Source organism: Aspergillus nomiae, assembly GCF_001204775.2.
Source record: "Aspergillus nomiae NRRL 13137 chromosome Unknown contig00581, whole genome shotgun sequence".
In the NCBI taxonomy this organism is placed as follows: domain Eukaryota; kingdom Fungi; phylum Ascomycota; class Eurotiomycetes; order Eurotiales; family Aspergillaceae; genus Aspergillus; species Aspergillus nomiae.
Window position 1 is genome coordinate 1 of NW_015378636.1, and position 16,058 is coordinate 16,058.

At 50.0% G+C, this 16,058-nt stretch overlaps 5 protein-coding genes across 5 annotated transcripts; all 5 read left to right on the forward strand.

Annotated features, from left to right (window-relative positions):
- Positions 1 to 871: 871 nt before the first annotated feature.
- ANOM_011254 (MFS transporter) lies at positions 872 to 2,888 on the forward strand (the record flags this gene model as incomplete). The annotated part of the gene is made up of 3 exons (XM_015556510.1): positions 872 to 971; positions 1,121 to 2,030; positions 2,108 to 2,888. The coding sequence occupies 3 exons, from the start codon at positions 872 to 874 to the stop codon at positions 2,886 to 2,888; spliced, it is 1,791 nt and encodes a 596-aa protein (XP_015401484.1).
- Positions 2,889 to 5,118: 2,230 nt separating this feature from the next.
- On the forward strand, positions 5,119 to 8,327 carry ANOM_011255 (Zn(II)2Cys6 transcription factor; the record flags this gene model as incomplete). Its single annotated transcript, XM_015556511.1, has 2 exons — positions 5,119 to 7,371; positions 7,422 to 8,327. The coding sequence occupies 2 exons, from the start codon at positions 5,119 to 5,121 to the stop codon at positions 8,325 to 8,327; spliced, it is 3,159 nt and encodes a 1,052-aa protein (XP_015401485.1).
- Positions 8,328 to 9,732: 1,405 nt separating this feature from the next.
- Positions 9,733 to 12,577, forward strand: ANOM_011256 (DnaJ domain protein; the record flags this gene model as incomplete). The annotated part of the gene is made up of 4 exons (XM_015556512.1): positions 9,733 to 9,829; positions 9,880 to 11,007; positions 11,096 to 11,168; positions 11,242 to 12,577. 4 exons carry the CDS (start codon positions 9,733 to 9,735, stop codon positions 12,575 to 12,577), a joined length of 2,634 nt encoding a protein of 877 aa, XP_015401486.1.
- A 656-nt stretch (positions 12,578 to 13,233) lies between these two features.
- adB (adenylosuccinate synthase ADE12) lies at positions 13,234 to 14,951 on the forward strand (the record flags this gene model as incomplete). Its single annotated transcript, XM_015556513.1, has 5 exons — positions 13,234 to 13,320; positions 13,429 to 13,513; positions 13,592 to 13,660; positions 13,720 to 14,171; positions 14,241 to 14,951. Coding segments are annotated over 5 exons (1,356 nt in total), but the record flags the coding sequence as incomplete, so codon positions are not given.
- A 741-nt stretch (positions 14,952 to 15,692) lies between these two features.
- On the forward strand, positions 15,693 to 16,043 carry ANOM_011258 (putative pirin domain protein; the record flags this gene model as incomplete). The annotated part of the gene is made up of 1 exon (XM_015556514.1): positions 15,693 to 16,043. One exon carries the CDS (start codon positions 15,693 to 15,695, stop codon positions 16,041 to 16,043), a length of 351 nt encoding a protein of 116 aa, XP_015401488.1.
- Positions 16,044 to 16,058: the final 15 nt, after the last annotated feature.

Sequence of the window (16,058 nt, forward strand, 5' to 3'; positions counted from 1 at the left end):
CGTAAATAATAATTCAATTGTGGGTCTCATTACTACTCAACTGTTTGCTGGAACTGCATCACGCACCAGACTCTCTGTACAGCTGTAACCGAAATGGACTCCATATTGTCATGATCTATGTACTGCAGTTTGATGCTTTTTAGTCTTTCGCCTGATCACATATCTCAGATATCCACTTCAAATACTTCATTTATTCCACTTCCCGTCCAGGTCCCTACTTCTATAATTTATTTTCCTTTCCTTCCCTCTCCTGTCTTTCTTCCTTTCCAAAAGATATATATCCTTTTCGCTTCCAATCTAATTGATCTCCTGCTTCTGTTTCGGTCCTTCACAACTATCCTTCAATCAACCGGACCTCAGGACAGCTATACCACTCTTGACTCTTCCCTCCTTCCAACACCTGGCAATACATCTGATTCCTTCTCACTGTTGCTTTTCACGACGCCATTGGTTCGGAAGGTCTTATCTCTTCAATCTTCATTCCTCTTAACACCCCTTTTGGATGTTCCCTATATTGGTCCCCAATTAGGGTTTGCGAAATTACCGTGCAATTGTCGAAAAACAATCTAGGTGGTATTCGGTCAGAACAGCACTGAGATTAAATTGCGCCAGGGGCAAGATATGTTGAAACTCCTTTAACAAAAATAATTTTTTTTTAAAAATGAGAACGATCCTGCTACCGGTTTCAACGATCTTATCATCATTACATTCCCTCCCTTCAGAACGACCAGAGGATCTGGAACGGAGACACATTCCTCTCGGCCATATCTTCCGTCAATTGCTATCTTGTAGCTAGGACGAGACTGATTAAAATCCCTTTCCCTTCCCTGCAAGGGTATTCGAATCCGAGAACAGAGTTTCCACCGTTACAATGTTCAAACGTCTCTCGGGTGGTCGACAACGCCAGGATGGTGGTGGCGGCGGCGGTGGTGATTGGTCCGCCTTTCCTGTACGCCAACTTTTCGTGTTAGGTATGTCAATACTGGATTTTCACCCAACTCCAGAATCTGGATGTGCACCGTGTCTTCTGCGGTAGCGTCTGCTTGCTGCTTGGCTTTCTCCATCTTGATCAGCCCATGTATCTCTTTGGTCCCGAGTTTATCACTGACAGCTTGACAAGCATGTTGCCGAATCTGCGAGCCAATTGCGTTCATGTCCATTTTTCCTTATGTCTATCACATGGTAGAATCGTTCCACGTGACAGACAATGATCGCAAAATTGCCCTGTACGCAGGCATGATTACCTCTGCGTTTACGTTCGCCGAGTTCTCTACGGGCATGTTCTGGGGACGCATGAGTGACAAGATCGGCAGAAAGCCAGTGCTAATCATGGGGCTGATCGGAACCGCTATCAGTATGATAGTGTTTGGATTCGCTCCCAATCTACCTACGGCCATGGTCGCCCGAGCTCTAGGAGGCCTGCTGAATGGAAACATCGGAGTGCTTCAGACGACTGTTGCGGAGATTGTCACGGTCAAGGAACATCAACCCCGAGCTTACTCGATCATGCCGTTTGTTTGGTGCTTAGGATCGATCATCGGACCCGCCATGGGCGGTGCGCTGGCGCAGCCGTGCGAAAACTATCCCTGGTTATTTCCGCGCGGCACTATCCTGGAAACTTTCCCATTTCTGCTGCCCAACGTGGTATGCGTTGTTGTTCTCCTGTTCGGAATTGTGGTTGGCTTCCTGTTCTTGGAGGAGACCCATCCGGAAAAAAAGCACCGCCGGGACCTTGGTTTGGAGTTGGGCAACTGGCTCATCGGAAAATGCCGCAGATCTTCTGTACAGCTGACTGAGGACATGAGTATCAAGGCGGAACCACAAAATGCGGATTATCTCGACTACGATGTTCCCCCACCCGAGTACAAGAGCAATGAGTCCTCGCCGCAGCTGTCCCCCATGAAGGATTTGGACAACTTGTCCGATGATGACGACATTGAAGGCCAGATGAAGAATGAGAACTGCGGAACTCCTAAGGCTTTTACTAGACAAGTGATTTTCAACATCATTGCCTACGGAATCCTCGCATAGTAAGTAGCACCGACCCCAGCCCTTTTTTCCCGACTAGTAGATCCAAGGTCGATGCTGATACTGACATTCATTACAGCCACAGCGTCTCTTTTGATCAGCTGATGCCCGTTTTCCTAAGCACTCCCAAGTCCGAGGAAGATACCGTATTGCCGTTCAAATTTACCGGAGGCCTCGGTCTGCCCACGAAGACAATCGGCTTCATGCTCGCAGTCCAGGGTGTCTACTCTATGATTGCCCAGCTCTGGCTGTTCCCATTCGTTGTCCGCCACTTTGGCACTTTGCGTACTTTCCGCTTCGTGCTCCTTGTCTGGCCTCCTCTTTACCTGCTGGTTCCATACCTCATTCTCCTCCCCGAAGCGCTTCAGATGGCCGCGGTATACGTTTCCTTAATCAGCAAGATCACCTTCCATGTCATCGCGTTTCCGTCTACCGCTATTTTGCTCGCCAACGCTGCGCCGTCCTCTAAAGTGCTTGGATCCATTAATGGTGCGGCTGCCTCGACGGCCAGTCTGAGCCGTGCTTTCGGCCCAACTATCACTGGCCTACTTCACTCTAAAGGTCTCGAAAGTGGATATTCTGTGTTGGCCTGGTGGGCCTGCGGCATTGTTTGCATAATTGGAGCCATCGAGAGCTTCTGGATGGAGGAGAGCGACTCGAAAGCCGACTCGAAGCAAACCGAGCAGCATGAACGCAATGCAAGCGAGAACAACCTGCGGGGCTCGTACACCGCGGGCAAGGAGGACGCCACCCCAGAAGAAGTGCGGAGATTATTGTCCTCTGCACGGACTAGTGTTGACGATTCTGAAATTCTCAACGTCGATTTGACACAAATCCACGCCAAGCACGAGCATGATTGAGTTGGCCATTTCGCATGACGTGACCTAAACACGACTCCGCATGACATTCGACATCATTTACCACGTCTCTTTGTTATCTGACATCATGCTTGCTGGGTCCATTTCCCCTCTGTTTACTTTTGTCTTCTTCTCAATTTTTCTTCGACCCATCTACTGTTGGTCTTATACACTTGTTTTAACTTGCATTCTGGATTCGTTGAATATCCCATCTGGTGGTGGCTAGCTTTGATTTGGTTCTGTTCATTTTTCGTTCTGGTTTATTTCCTTTGGTGTTACCTCATGATTTAAGTCTGGGTGAAGGCGCATTTCATAGACTGGATGCATCTTTAAAAGCATTGGGTCGGCTATTTCTTTTTTCATGATCATCATTTGAGCATTGTTGGGTTCGGCACGCGCTATTATGCATCTGGGAGGCTTTGTTATTACCATATATCCAACTCATCGGAGCGCAGAATCTATTTCTGGAGAACAAGGTGGACGAACAATCCTCCGGATTCTCCCTGTTTGGCTTGATTTAATTTCTTGGATGGTTCCATCTCGGCGGTGTTCCCTGTAGACTCGGTGCTCGCAATGCTTGCGAATATCTTCACTTTTGGCCCCGCGCAGCGATAGCCTGCATTGCCCCTCGTACTTTGGTACCTTACATAAGCTTCAACGTTCCCCAACGCTGCACCTTGCCGGACAACATCATTCCAACAGAGTCCAGATGATGCTGGGAACATTTAGACCGAATGTTCGCCTGGTCGGCTTCGATCTCCGTAGCTCACCATTCCCATTTCCGTTGTGGGTTTCGTGTTTTGAGAGTTCTCAATCTCATCCTACAGCCAACGGTCCTTCGACCATCTCCCCCCACCCCATTTAAAGATATCTAGTCGATGATATGTGCTGTTAATGGTAGAGGGAATGTTTTGGCCTTCGTTCAGCAATTGAGTGACAAGTCGGGCGATTTTTAGTGACTTACTCTCGATCCGGACAATTTTACCTTGTTGATCTTATAGCTTCGTCCACTACTAGCACGCACACTAGATGGGCTCATTAAGCAAATGGACCGTGCAGATGTATGTAAGAAGGATGAATACGCCAGGCTTGATTAAGTCTATGGCGTACCCCGTAATTAATATCTAATATAGACCCCGGCAAATATCACACAGTTGTAATGTCCGAAAATGACTGGGATCCAGGGCGCAACGGGAGACAGACCGGGAAACTATTCCTCAACCGGACAACCACGCCAGTTGAGCTCGAGAGTAGTGGGAGCGAATAGGTACTAAGATGATTATTTGGAAGGGTTAGACATTAATATAATTGTCATAGGTTAGTTAATTGTCTAGAAGGAACGGTGTCGCCGCCAAGTATTTGATCTTGACTCCACTGTGTTCCGCGTAAGTTTTGGTGATTGCTGACAAAACCAGAGATGCTCCTTATCAGTAACCAATCATCAATCTTGCCTTTGAGATGATAGAATCACGTGCAGTATTTGGGTACGGTATTGTCACTCACTGTTCGAGCTGCGGGCTTCGCGGTCGACTTCCTTTTCGGGAGTTGCTTCAAAAGTCGAGCGACAACCCAGCTACTCGTGCTGTGTCTTTAAACTCTAGAGAGAGACATCCCAGATACTGGGTTGTTATGAAGCCAAACAGTTTTTCGTCAATTGAGGGTGGCTCTGGCAAAGCCAACTATTGACTGTTTTCTCCTCTAGTCCATCCGACCCCAGCTTTACATGGTTCATACATTCTTACTAGTACCGAAGTAAATGCAGCGTCCCCATTGCCAGCTCCACCAGTTTGGTCTATATTGAACTCCATTTTTTTCTTTTTTCTTTTTCTTTTTCTTCTTTTTTCTGCTGTTCACTTTTGTCTCTAATCAGTCGGACCTTACGCAACAATTGAAACTGCGTGTGTGGTGACGGGCTACCACCGTCATGGGCTGCGACTGTCCAGCTCTCCAAGAACCTCAGGCCCTGACTATCATCTCGGAAACTAATAAAGTCCGCGGATCGCCGTTCAACTGAGGAGACAGTTTCCCGGCCATCATCTCCTCCTAAGCCTCTGTGCGGACTAAAACCAGGACCGGCGAGAGAAGAGAAGTCGGCGCATGTTTTAATATGAATGCTGCTGTGTCTCTGGATTTACGGTGCACCTCCCTCCCCACTTGATTCGACTTTCCGCACAACTCCAACGGCGAGACATGCTCGTGCGTTGGCGCTTCTTGTCGCCGTACCTTTCCCGCCATGCTCAACCCTACTTCCCCGGCTTCGCCGACATCCATAGGGAGAAAACGACCACGCCCGCCTACTGAGCCTTCTTCGATCCACCCGGAGTCGTTGGTGCGATCTCATCAGCATACACCGGTAAACGTTTCCTCCACCGCCCCCGCCTCCAATTCCTCCTCGTTCCGCAATGTGTCGGCCTGCAACCGTTGCCGCCTGCGCAAGAACCGCTGCGACCAACGGCTTCCCCGATGTCAGTCCTGCGAAAAAGCCGGCGTCCGGTGTGTCGGATATGACCCTATCACCAAGAGGGAAATCCCCCGGAGCTATGTATACTTCCTAGAGGCTCGCGTGACATACCTGGAGAAGGTGCTGATGGAACACCAAATCGATCATAAGGGAGCAGTAGCTTTTGATGAAGAAGAAGCGGTTAAGGTAGAGGCGGGCCATGATCCCACTCTGACAAAGATGGCTGGCTCCGACGCGCCTGCAGGTGCTGAGGTGCTGGCGTCGGACGGGAGTGACAAACTGATGCAAATGAAAGGAGAAACAGAAGGCTCCGTATTGAAAGCAGACAAACATAAAGAGAACGGGGAAGACTCGGAGAACAACGTCGATCCTGAAAAGGAAGATAATTGGAGGATACATAACTTGGTATCGAATATTGGCATGGTGTCGGTCCAAGGAACCTCTGATCCTCGGTATTTAGGGTCAACCTCTGGCATTTCTTTTGCCCGGGTCGTGTTTGCTGCAGTGAAAAGCTCTGTCCCAGGGAATGCATCGGAGCGAGGTCCCATGCGCCCGAGTGAACGCCTACCTCATAGCGCTACTGGTACAGCTGGGAGTACGGGGCGTGATTCTTTCTTCGGTCTTCAAACGAGACCGATGATGAAATGTGCCGACTTCCCAGAGCGAGAACTGGCTGAGAAGCTTGCCAGCCTCTATTTTGAACATGCCAACCCTCAGATACCCATTCTCCATCGCAATGATTTTATGGAACTACTTGATCGCACTTACTCAGTTGATGAAAAAAGCCGCTCTCCTCGCAGTCTTTACATGCTTAACATTGTGTTCGCTATTGGTGCTGGTATTATATTTGAGGACAAGCCTGGGGATGAGAAAGGAAACGGACGCGACCGTTCACCATCCACATCGAAGCGGCCCCGACTGGCAAATCATCAATACCAGCCCGAGGAGTATCATGCGTCTGCAATCATTCATCTCGAGTCCTTTGTTGGTGCTCCTTCCACTAATGACGGTTTTGGAGCATTAGAAGAGCTACAGGCCGTGCTTCTCCTCGCCAACTTTGCCCTGCTACGGCCCGTTGCACCTGGACTATGGTATATTGTCGGCGTTGCGATGCGGTTGGCTGTCGACCTTGGTCTACATTACGAAGATGGAACGGGCATTGATACATTGGCAGATGAGAGTCTTGACCATCCGCAAAGGAGAGCCGAAGATAGAGACAAGCCACGTATTGATACCCGTGAGCGGGGGCGCCGGGAGTGGGTTCGTGATCTTCGCCGGCGCTTGTGGTGGTGTGTCTATAGTTTCGACCGCCTGGTCAGTTGCTGTGTTGGCCGCCCTTTTGGTATCAGCGAACAGGCTATCAGCACGGAGTTCCCGTCCTTGTTGGAGGACCAATATATCACTAAGTCAGGGATCGTGGTGCCGCCAGAAGGCGCTCCGAGCTATAAACACGCAGCACATCATTACTTCAAGCTGAGAGTGCTCCAGTCTGAGATTCAAGATGTTCTACAACATCAGCAATCGCGATTTGCGAAGCACAAGGTGCCTTATGCGGCCAGGAGATTTACACGATCTGATCTTATATCCCCATTCCTGCAAGGCTTTGACTCATTCCGCTCCTGGCGAAAGGATATCCATCGGCGATTGATTGAATGGCAGCAGACTGCGCCAACAAAGCAAGACACGGGCGTGCAATTCTCTGTGGAATTTCTCGAATTGAACTATTGGCAAGCTGTTATCATGCTGTACCAACAGAGTCTAACTGTTCCCGCCGAGTTAGCAGATGAAGTTACACCCGCCGAAGATGTCTCTAGTCCTTCGTTTTCCAATGTAGATGAAGCCGATGATGAAGACGATGTCTACTACAAAGTGGCCGAGGCAGGACAAAAGGTTATTCGAATATACCGTCAAATGCACCGTGTGCGCTTGGTGAACTATACGTATCTCGCTACACACCACATCTTCATGGCGGGTATATCGTTTCTATATGCAATCTGGCATTCGCCTGTGGTTAGAAGTCGCTTGGTTTGTCTCCCGCGCATATGGAAAAACTATAGAAGCTAATTGTATCATAGACCCTAGACGAAGTGGACTTCACAGTACTTGCCGCCACATCTGTCCTGGGAGATTTAGTGCACAAATGTCCGCCTGCAGAAGCGTGCCGAGATGCTTTTGAGCGTATGAGTAAAGCCACTGTGCAGATGTCTTTATCTACCACTGGATTTGGATCGCAGGTGGACTTGACTCGGTTCCAAACAAATACCGCTATAACTCAACATGCCAATGCAGTGTATGCTGGTCGAAATAACCAGAGTGGTCGCTATGCAATGGATCAACGACAGAGGCCTCACCCCGGGCAGTCTAGACGGCAAACCCAGACGCGGTCGACACGACCAATTCCGAGATTTGACATGAATCTTGGAGATCTCTTCAACGATAGTTCTATCCCTGAGCGGCATGGAACAAGGCGATCAGTACAGTCTTACCCAGGCCGACCGGAATTTTCTGACGTTTCCACCTCCACTTTCAGCTCAGAGCGACCAAATCGGCCTCAGCGAACACCATCCATGGAGTACTATGGAAACTACGAGAGCCCCGTCTCTCCACAGACGCAGCAACAGTACGTCTATGGCAACTCTCCACAGCATAGTGGGTCACCTAGTAGCGTTACAGCCAATCCTAGCCATCATCAGTTCCAACCAACAGAAGAGATGTCATCAACCGGAATTAGCTTGGATTTCCTGGACTTCGACGTAACCGGTGCAGAGGGTCAAGTCCCCCTAGGGTCTGACGAGAATCCCGATTATGATGTACAGCCGGTACCCTCGCTAGGACACGGGGCTGGGCATAGTGTTGGAATCGACCTGGGTTTCGGCATGGCAGTCGACTTTCAACACGACTGGAGTGAGAATGCCAACTATGATCTCCTTGAAGGGTACTTCTTTGGGGGTTCAACAGCCGGCCCATCCGCAGATGCCTAAGGTAGGAGGGTTATTTGCCTGTGTCCTCATTCAAATTCGACAGTTTGTTTATTTCTATTTGGCTCCTGGCCCTTGTCACTGGTCCAAGTTGCGCCCACCGCGCAATGGAGCTGATCTTACGGGGCAGATCCTCTTTGTTATGTTCTTATCTTTGGTTGGATCCTGGATATATGTGTCTATGTCGTATATAGGTTTGTTTATTCTTTTATTTGCTTTTCTTTTGCTTTTCTTTTCTTTTTTTTTTTTCTTATTCTGCTTGCATCTTTCTGCTTGGATATCCTGTCTGCCAAGGCCCAATGAGCGTGAAGAAATACCAATTAATTTCCGAGTAAATATGGATCTGTTGTGGGGTAGAGATTGAAGACTGCCAGGGCCAGAGACGAGGCCATAGAAAAAATATTGGGCAGCAACGAACTACTAGTAGTAGTATTTAATCCCCAAAGAGAGTTTGGCGATTGAGTTGTTGCACGGCGGGACAACCAGCGCTAAACCCCAAACAATTCAATCAAACAAACTATTCGATTCACTTCAACAACTTGACAACTGGACCTCCACTCTCGCTTCCTTCGTTGGCCAGCGCGTGTCCATCGCATCCTTGAATAGCCACTATATATGAGCGTTGTCTTTCCAGGCTCGACACTGATTTGAGAATTCCCGAGGAGGAGCCATCCCAAAGGTGTCCCGAGTCAGTTTGCTTTTCGTGATCTTCAAGATGTATCGACGCTTTGGCCATGCGAACTGACCTATTTTAGTTCCTGCTAGATCAGCTGCACCCTGTCCTGATCTCAGATCCTCCCCCTTGTCGGTGGTTATTATCTGTCTTTCTCGTGTACAATTTGGCCGTCAGTTCCTGCTGACGTTCCACTGTCTTCCCCGCAACGGTCTTGTTTTTCCCGTGTTTTGGGTGCCTCAAATCGGGAAGATCATGTCCGTTTATCGAGAACGATAAGGAAAAAAGTTCGCCGTACTCCACCTCCGCCGCTAAACAAACAATCGATGAGGACATACAACACACAGAGTCCCGAAGTCAGATGCTGGGTTGGAACGACTAATCAGAGGCTTGGTGGTAGACAATTTACGGGCAGTTTCTTCGTTTGCTTGGAGGGTTCTGTTCACGAGTTGAGTTTAGTCGAAGAGGGAGAAAGCATTCCGCTTGTCAATTTTGTCTCCCACTTTGTCCGTGTCATTCCCTCGATAGACCGACCCTTCTTTCGCTCTCTACCGCAATAATCGTCCATACGTCGAACCCCCTGTTTCTTTGACCCATCCGAACTCCGCCGTCCCGACGTTGCTTGATGTGTCAGGTCATGTACAAAAAGATTGAATCTTGGTGCGAACTTCGTGATCTAGCTTCGTTTGACGATACAAATATACGAGTCGCCCGGCAAGCTGGCAATTTTTCAAGATGGTGAAAGTGGACGTCCGGAGGGATTATTATGCGGACTTAGGTCTTACGCCCAGTGCGGACGCTGAAGATATCAAGAAGCAGTTTAGGAAATTAGGTAAGAGGCAGACTGTGGATCGGTTAGTTGGATTGTCATTGATTTGTTAGCTCTTAAATACCATCCAGATCGGAACCCTGGCAAGGAGGTGGAATTTATTTCCAAGTTCCAAGCCATTCAAGCTGCAAATGAGGTCCTCAGCGATCCTCAACAACGGTTGAGGTACGACACGGACCGCTTACGCGCTGGGTACGGAAAGTACTATGGACCACCCAAGTCCAATTCCCCTCGAAAAGCTCCCACCAAAAACTTTCCTTCGTCACCTTCGGCAAAACCCCAAGCTGCGAAGCCATCGTTCTCGTCGCGACCACAGTCATTCCATAGCGGTCCTTCTTCTGGCGCTCAAAGATATGCAAGCTACGCGCGGGCAGCCCCCAAACAACCGTGGGAGAAGATGCATGATGAAGGACAGACACGGGCTGATGCATATCGCGGGTTTCAAGACATGAAGGGAAACCACACGTCTGGTTGGTCCCAGTTTGATCCTCGCACAGGGCGCTCAGGGTACTCAGGTGCCACGCCCCGAACCAACGCCTCTTCCGCGAGTCAATCGACAAGGCCGAAATCCGCGTACGAATATTTCAAGACATCTCCCAAGCCGGCTGGTTCAGAGTCCACCCGCGCGCATTCTACAAAAAAGAAGCAAGGCTTTGCCCCGCGGTCTGCTGGCGGGGACGAACCTATGGCTCCGAACACTTCTTCTTATTCGAATGTTCCTCGAAATGAACGGCCCCAGATGAGGGATTTCTTTGGTCCTGCCCCCTCCCCAACAGCTAGGAAGGCTGCCGCAGGCTTCCAGAACCGTGAGGAGAATACAAGTACCCCGGAAGTTGAGCGAACAGGTAGTAAGTACGCCGGTACTGGAGGAGAAAGAACATTTTTCTCGAGTGCTTGGCTCGGCCGTTCTGCAAGTATGCGTGAATCGCCCGGAAGTCCTAAGCCTCATGCACGAACAAACCCACCCAGCCCGACCCCCCGAGAACCTGGCAGGCATCGAAGCGCAAGCCCCAAATTTAAAACGGATCATAATCGGAACTACTCCTCCACAAGCTCAAGTGACATTGACGACGAGGATGTCAATCCGGAGCATAAGCCGAAGGCGGTCCCCAAGAGTAGGCTTCGACCTCACCAGAGATTTGCTAACTTTCATACTCAGCAAAAGTTTGACTCCAAAACTGGTGAGCATTTCTTAGCCCATGAAGACGGATTCGTATTTCAGCATATAGGAGGGTCTAATATCCAGCTACTAACGGAACGAATAAATAGGGCATGATTCTGACAGCGCGTCTTCGGCTCAAAACAAGTTTGGGGCTTCTAGAACCGAAGATCCATTCGTACAGTAAGGCTATTCATTGTTACCGGATTGGTGATTTACGAGGTATGAAGCTAACTTTGGTCCCTCATCTGTGCAGATCACAATCTCCTAGATCTCGAAACGTTCCGCTAAATGGGACTTACAACAGTAAGAGCCATGACGATCTGCGGAAGCCATTTTCAGCAACTAGTTGGAACACGTTTGACTTCTTTACTCCATCATCTTCGGACAAAGAACAGCCCCAGCCAAAGCAAGGTTCATCTAGTCGCGGGCGTACCGCTACTAGGAACAGCCCCGGTCGAACAAGCCACTCTACGAGTACATCTAATCATGATCCTTCCCGGTCTGGCTCAACGTTTCAGCAACAGCCTACAGCATTTGCTGAGGGCAAGTTTTCCGCGGATGATTGGGCGGATAAGTTCAAGGATCTACTATGGGCCATGCCGAAGGACAACGGACACCAGCAACAGCAACAACAACCTGGGAATGCCCAGCGTGCACGGAGTCCTCGCAAACATACTCGGTCTGCTACAAAAACGCGAGTCGCACCGCAAGCTGCTAGTGTTGCGACTGAGGCCGAGGAAGTAAAGGCAACACTCGATGGAGATCATGATAAGCAAGGTTCGACTCGAGCAGGAGAGGAAGATGGAGAAGCCATGGATCTAGATGATGATGCCCCTGCGAAAGATACGACTGTGGAATCGGATAAAGCAGCCAAAAACAAAGAGGCGCCTCCGTCAAAACGAACGCCGCCTCCAAGTGGTAACGTAGGAAGGGGAGAGGAAACGAAACCTACAAGTCAACACTTTGACCTTAAGAATCTGGGCAAGACAGCTCCATTCACAAGTACTACAGATGGTGGCATCGAAGATCTACAAGACATTCATTCCAGCCTGCCATTCGAATCCCGTGCCAAACCCCAAAGGACAACGGTGCGCGATATCCGCCCCCGGGAGCTTATTTGCCCAAACCCACCTAAACGGCCGCAACCGCCACAACAGGTGCCAATCAGCGCCGGCTCCCAACAGCTGGGACTGCCTCGGAAAGCATGGGACCGATACGTGGCAGAGATGAATACTTACATGCGCGAATGGAATCACTTTAACCGACGCATGCTCCATCATTTCAATGCACGCCAGGAGGCCATTGAGACTGGGATGGCAGCGAATTGGATCAGTGCCGTTGGTGACTCGACGCGCTTAAAGATCAACGGCCAGGGTGAGGACCCTGATGACAAAGGGGGCGAAGGTAACGATAGCGACGACGAGATAGTGCCGGGCGGCAAGGGCGGCTACAGCGCGTATCTACGCGGATTAGATGAAGACGCTAAAGTACTGAAGCACTGGGAAGTCGCACGGGAGATGCATCGGGAGTGCATACTGAAACTGGGGCAGACGCGGGAGTGGATTTTGAATGGAGGGAAAGTCATCTGAAGCATACAAGGCTGGAGTTCGATCTAATTTCTGGGTTTCTTGGTTTTTCTCTTTTGCATAGGATGGGAGTTGGTGCATTGGGATTGTTCCAATTTATGTGACATTAGAGGGGATGAGACATTCGTATCATTGTATTATATATGCATTGTAGGTCCGGCACATTGTGGGCATGTGAGAAGCAGCTCATTTCACGGAAGCGTATACTGTATCCAAGTCCAAGTTGACATACAGACCATCGCTATCTATCAAAGTCGTAATGAATTGAGGTAACTTCGTGACTGTAAAGACCCTAAACCCCGAGCCCTAGGCCGATTGCGGCCCGGGAGCCCCTCCCCTTGCTAACCTAAGGCCGCCACCTGCCGAAGAGGGACCCCACGACCCCGCCATGAGAGGAATTCTGACGGGACGAAACGGTAAGAAATGGTGCGGCCAAGGCCAGCCAAGGGGAGCAACAGGGAAAAATTCGTCGTTGATGACCGAACGGTACGGTACGCGGCAGCTGAGTCACATGGAATAGCGCCCTCCATCGCCATATATTATCTTTGCCTCCGCTGTTCCCCTCCCTTTCTTTTTTCGGCTTTTTGGTCTTTGACGGTCGCGAAGTTTTCGCCGCTGCTCCATTTACTTCTGGTACAGGTTAGATCCTTCTACCTACCAGGTAATAAACCAATTGCATTCGCCTTTACTGCCCGGTCTGTTTTAATTTGACTAAGTCGATTAAACAACCGGTTTATCGGACTCCTGTCAGTCTCCATACGGTGGACCCCGCCGTCTCTCTCCAATACACCACATAGGATGAACCACACGTCTGTGATTACCAATTGAGGACTGGTACTAATGCGGTTCAGCAGTCTTTTTTAGATATCCGATCTTTGCATATTTGCGCAGCCATCATGGGTGTTTCAATCGTTCTGGGTAGCCAGTGGGGTGATGAAGGTGGGGAATCTGCTCTCTCCGGTTTGATTCGGGGATTTCGAGGCATTGACACATACTGATTGCATTCGGATGGTATAGGAAAGGGAAAGATTACGGATATGCTCGCGCAGCAGGCTACGCTGTGCTGTCGTGCCGCTGGCGGTCACAGTAAGTCGGCCTCTTGTGACAACATGCATTGTTCCCTTGATATTGACTCTTCGTTCCAGATGCGGGCCATACCATTGTCATTGGCGACAAGACCTATGATTTTCACATTCTTCCCTCTGGCTTGATCTCCCCTTCGTGTATCAACCTTATCGGTGCTGGTACCGTCGTCCACGTTCCCAGCTTCTTCAAGGAGTTGGCCTCTCTCGAGGAGAAGGGTCTCGAGGGTGCTAGCAAGCGCATTTTCATCTCCGACCGCGCTCATGTCTGCCTTCAGTTGCACTCCGTTGTAGATGGTTTGGAGGAGGCCAAGCTGGGTGGTCGCAAGGTTGGCACCACTGGCAAGGGCATTGGTCCTTGCTACAGTGATAAGGCTTCTCGCAGGGGTATCCGTGTGGGAGAAATCCTGGATGAGGCGGTTTTCGAACGCAAGTTGCTCTCTCTGGAGGCCGGATATCGCGCCCGATTCGGCGATCTGGAATACGACGTCAAGGAGGAGCTCGCGCAATTCAAGGTAAGATACCGCTGGCTTCCCTCCTTCTCCTTTGGGCGTGTGTGGCAGAAGTTGTATTAACGAACCCAGGAATACCGCAAACTCTTGGGACCCTACATTGTCGACCAGTTGGCCTTCCTTCAACAATACAAGGACTCTCCGAACACCCTGGTCGAAGGTGCTAACGCTCTTATGCTCGACTTGGACCACGGCACCTACCCCTATGTTACTTCCTCGTCCACCGGCCTGGGTGGTGCCATGCAAGCGCTGTCTCTGAACCCCACTAGCATCAAATCCGTTATCGGTGTTGTGAAAGCCTACACGACCCGTGTCGGCTCTGGGCCTTTCCCTAGCGAACAGCTCAACGAGGATGGTGACAAGCTGCAGAGTGTCGGCAGGGAGTTCGGTGTCACTACCGGTCGTCGTCGTCGCTGCGGTTGGCTTGACTTGGTCGTCTGCCGCTACTCGCAGGCGATCAACCACTACACTGCTTTGAACCTGACCAAGCTGGACGTTCTGGACGACTTCGACGAGATCAAGGTCGGCGTTGCCTACATCCTGCCCGACGGCACCCGCACCGAGAACACCATCCCTGCCGACGCCGAGGTCCTTGAGAAGGTGAAGGTTGAATACGTTACTCTCCCCGGCTGGAAGAGCAACACTATGGGCGTCAAGAAGTACGAGGATCTCCCTGCCAATGCGCGCGCGTATATCGAGTACATCGAGCGCGAACTGGGTGGCGTTCCTGTGAAATGGATCGGCACCGGACCCGCTCGCGATCATATGATTGCCCGCGAGTAGAGCAACTGGAATTTTGACTACATCTAGAACGGGTTGATCCTTGTTTCTTTCTCAGCTTCCTTTCCCATAAAATATCCTGATGTGTCCTTGAGACGACATCATCCTTGTACTTTTGGTTTCCGCGGTCGACCCGAAAATCTATATCTACGAATGACGATGTCCGACAGGGGTAGATGTGGATTGATCCTACAGATGAATAGATGCGTGATTTTTACCTTTAATGACATACTTTCCTGCTGTATAAAGTTTCTCCTGTTCTGTGCGTATGGTCTTTTCAATCCGTGTGTGATAATCATGGTGAGAACCTGAAGTTGGCGGTGACATGCAAAACTCAATTAGACCGTATTATATTTTGCTTATGGAGCAGAATAAATAAAAATAAATTAAACATAGATCCACCAGAAGACAAGAGGAAAAGAAAAATAAAAAAGAAAAGCGCATTCCAGACAAATCCCACAGTCACGTGAAGGATCGGTCATTGCTTAGTACGCGGTGCATAGACCTCGTCCCGGGTTAGTCAGTTCTTATCCATGCTTATCCAAGACCAACCATACGTCATGCATTCAAGCCCTATACTTCCGAAAAAAAAGACTATAAAGGTCTCCAAACTCCCCAGCTCAATCGCCCACCCCCAAAAAAGAATTAACACCTAATTCATACCATCCAGAGCCGAATCCCAGACAAAAACAATTCAAGCAAAAAAAAGAAAGAACAAGAGAGGGAAGAAATAAAGACAAGACAATGTCCAAACTCAACCACGCAAAGATCATCCTCCGCCGGTCCAGCGAGCGCGGGTACGCCGAGCACGGCGGCTGGTTGAAGACATACCACACGTTCAGCTTCTCCGATTACTTCGACCACCGGTTCCAGCAGTTCGGGTGTCTGCGCGTGCTCAACGAAGACCGCGTGTCAGCACGCAACGGCTTCCCGACGCATCGCCACCGCGATGCGGAGATCTTCAGCTACGTGCTCAGCGGCGAGCTGACGCACCGCGACAGCATGATCCAGAAAGGCAAGGAAGGCGCCCAGGGCAAGGATTTCTATCGCATGAAGCGCGGCGATGTGCAGTTCACCACTGGTGGGAGTGGTTAGTACCCTTGCTTTTTT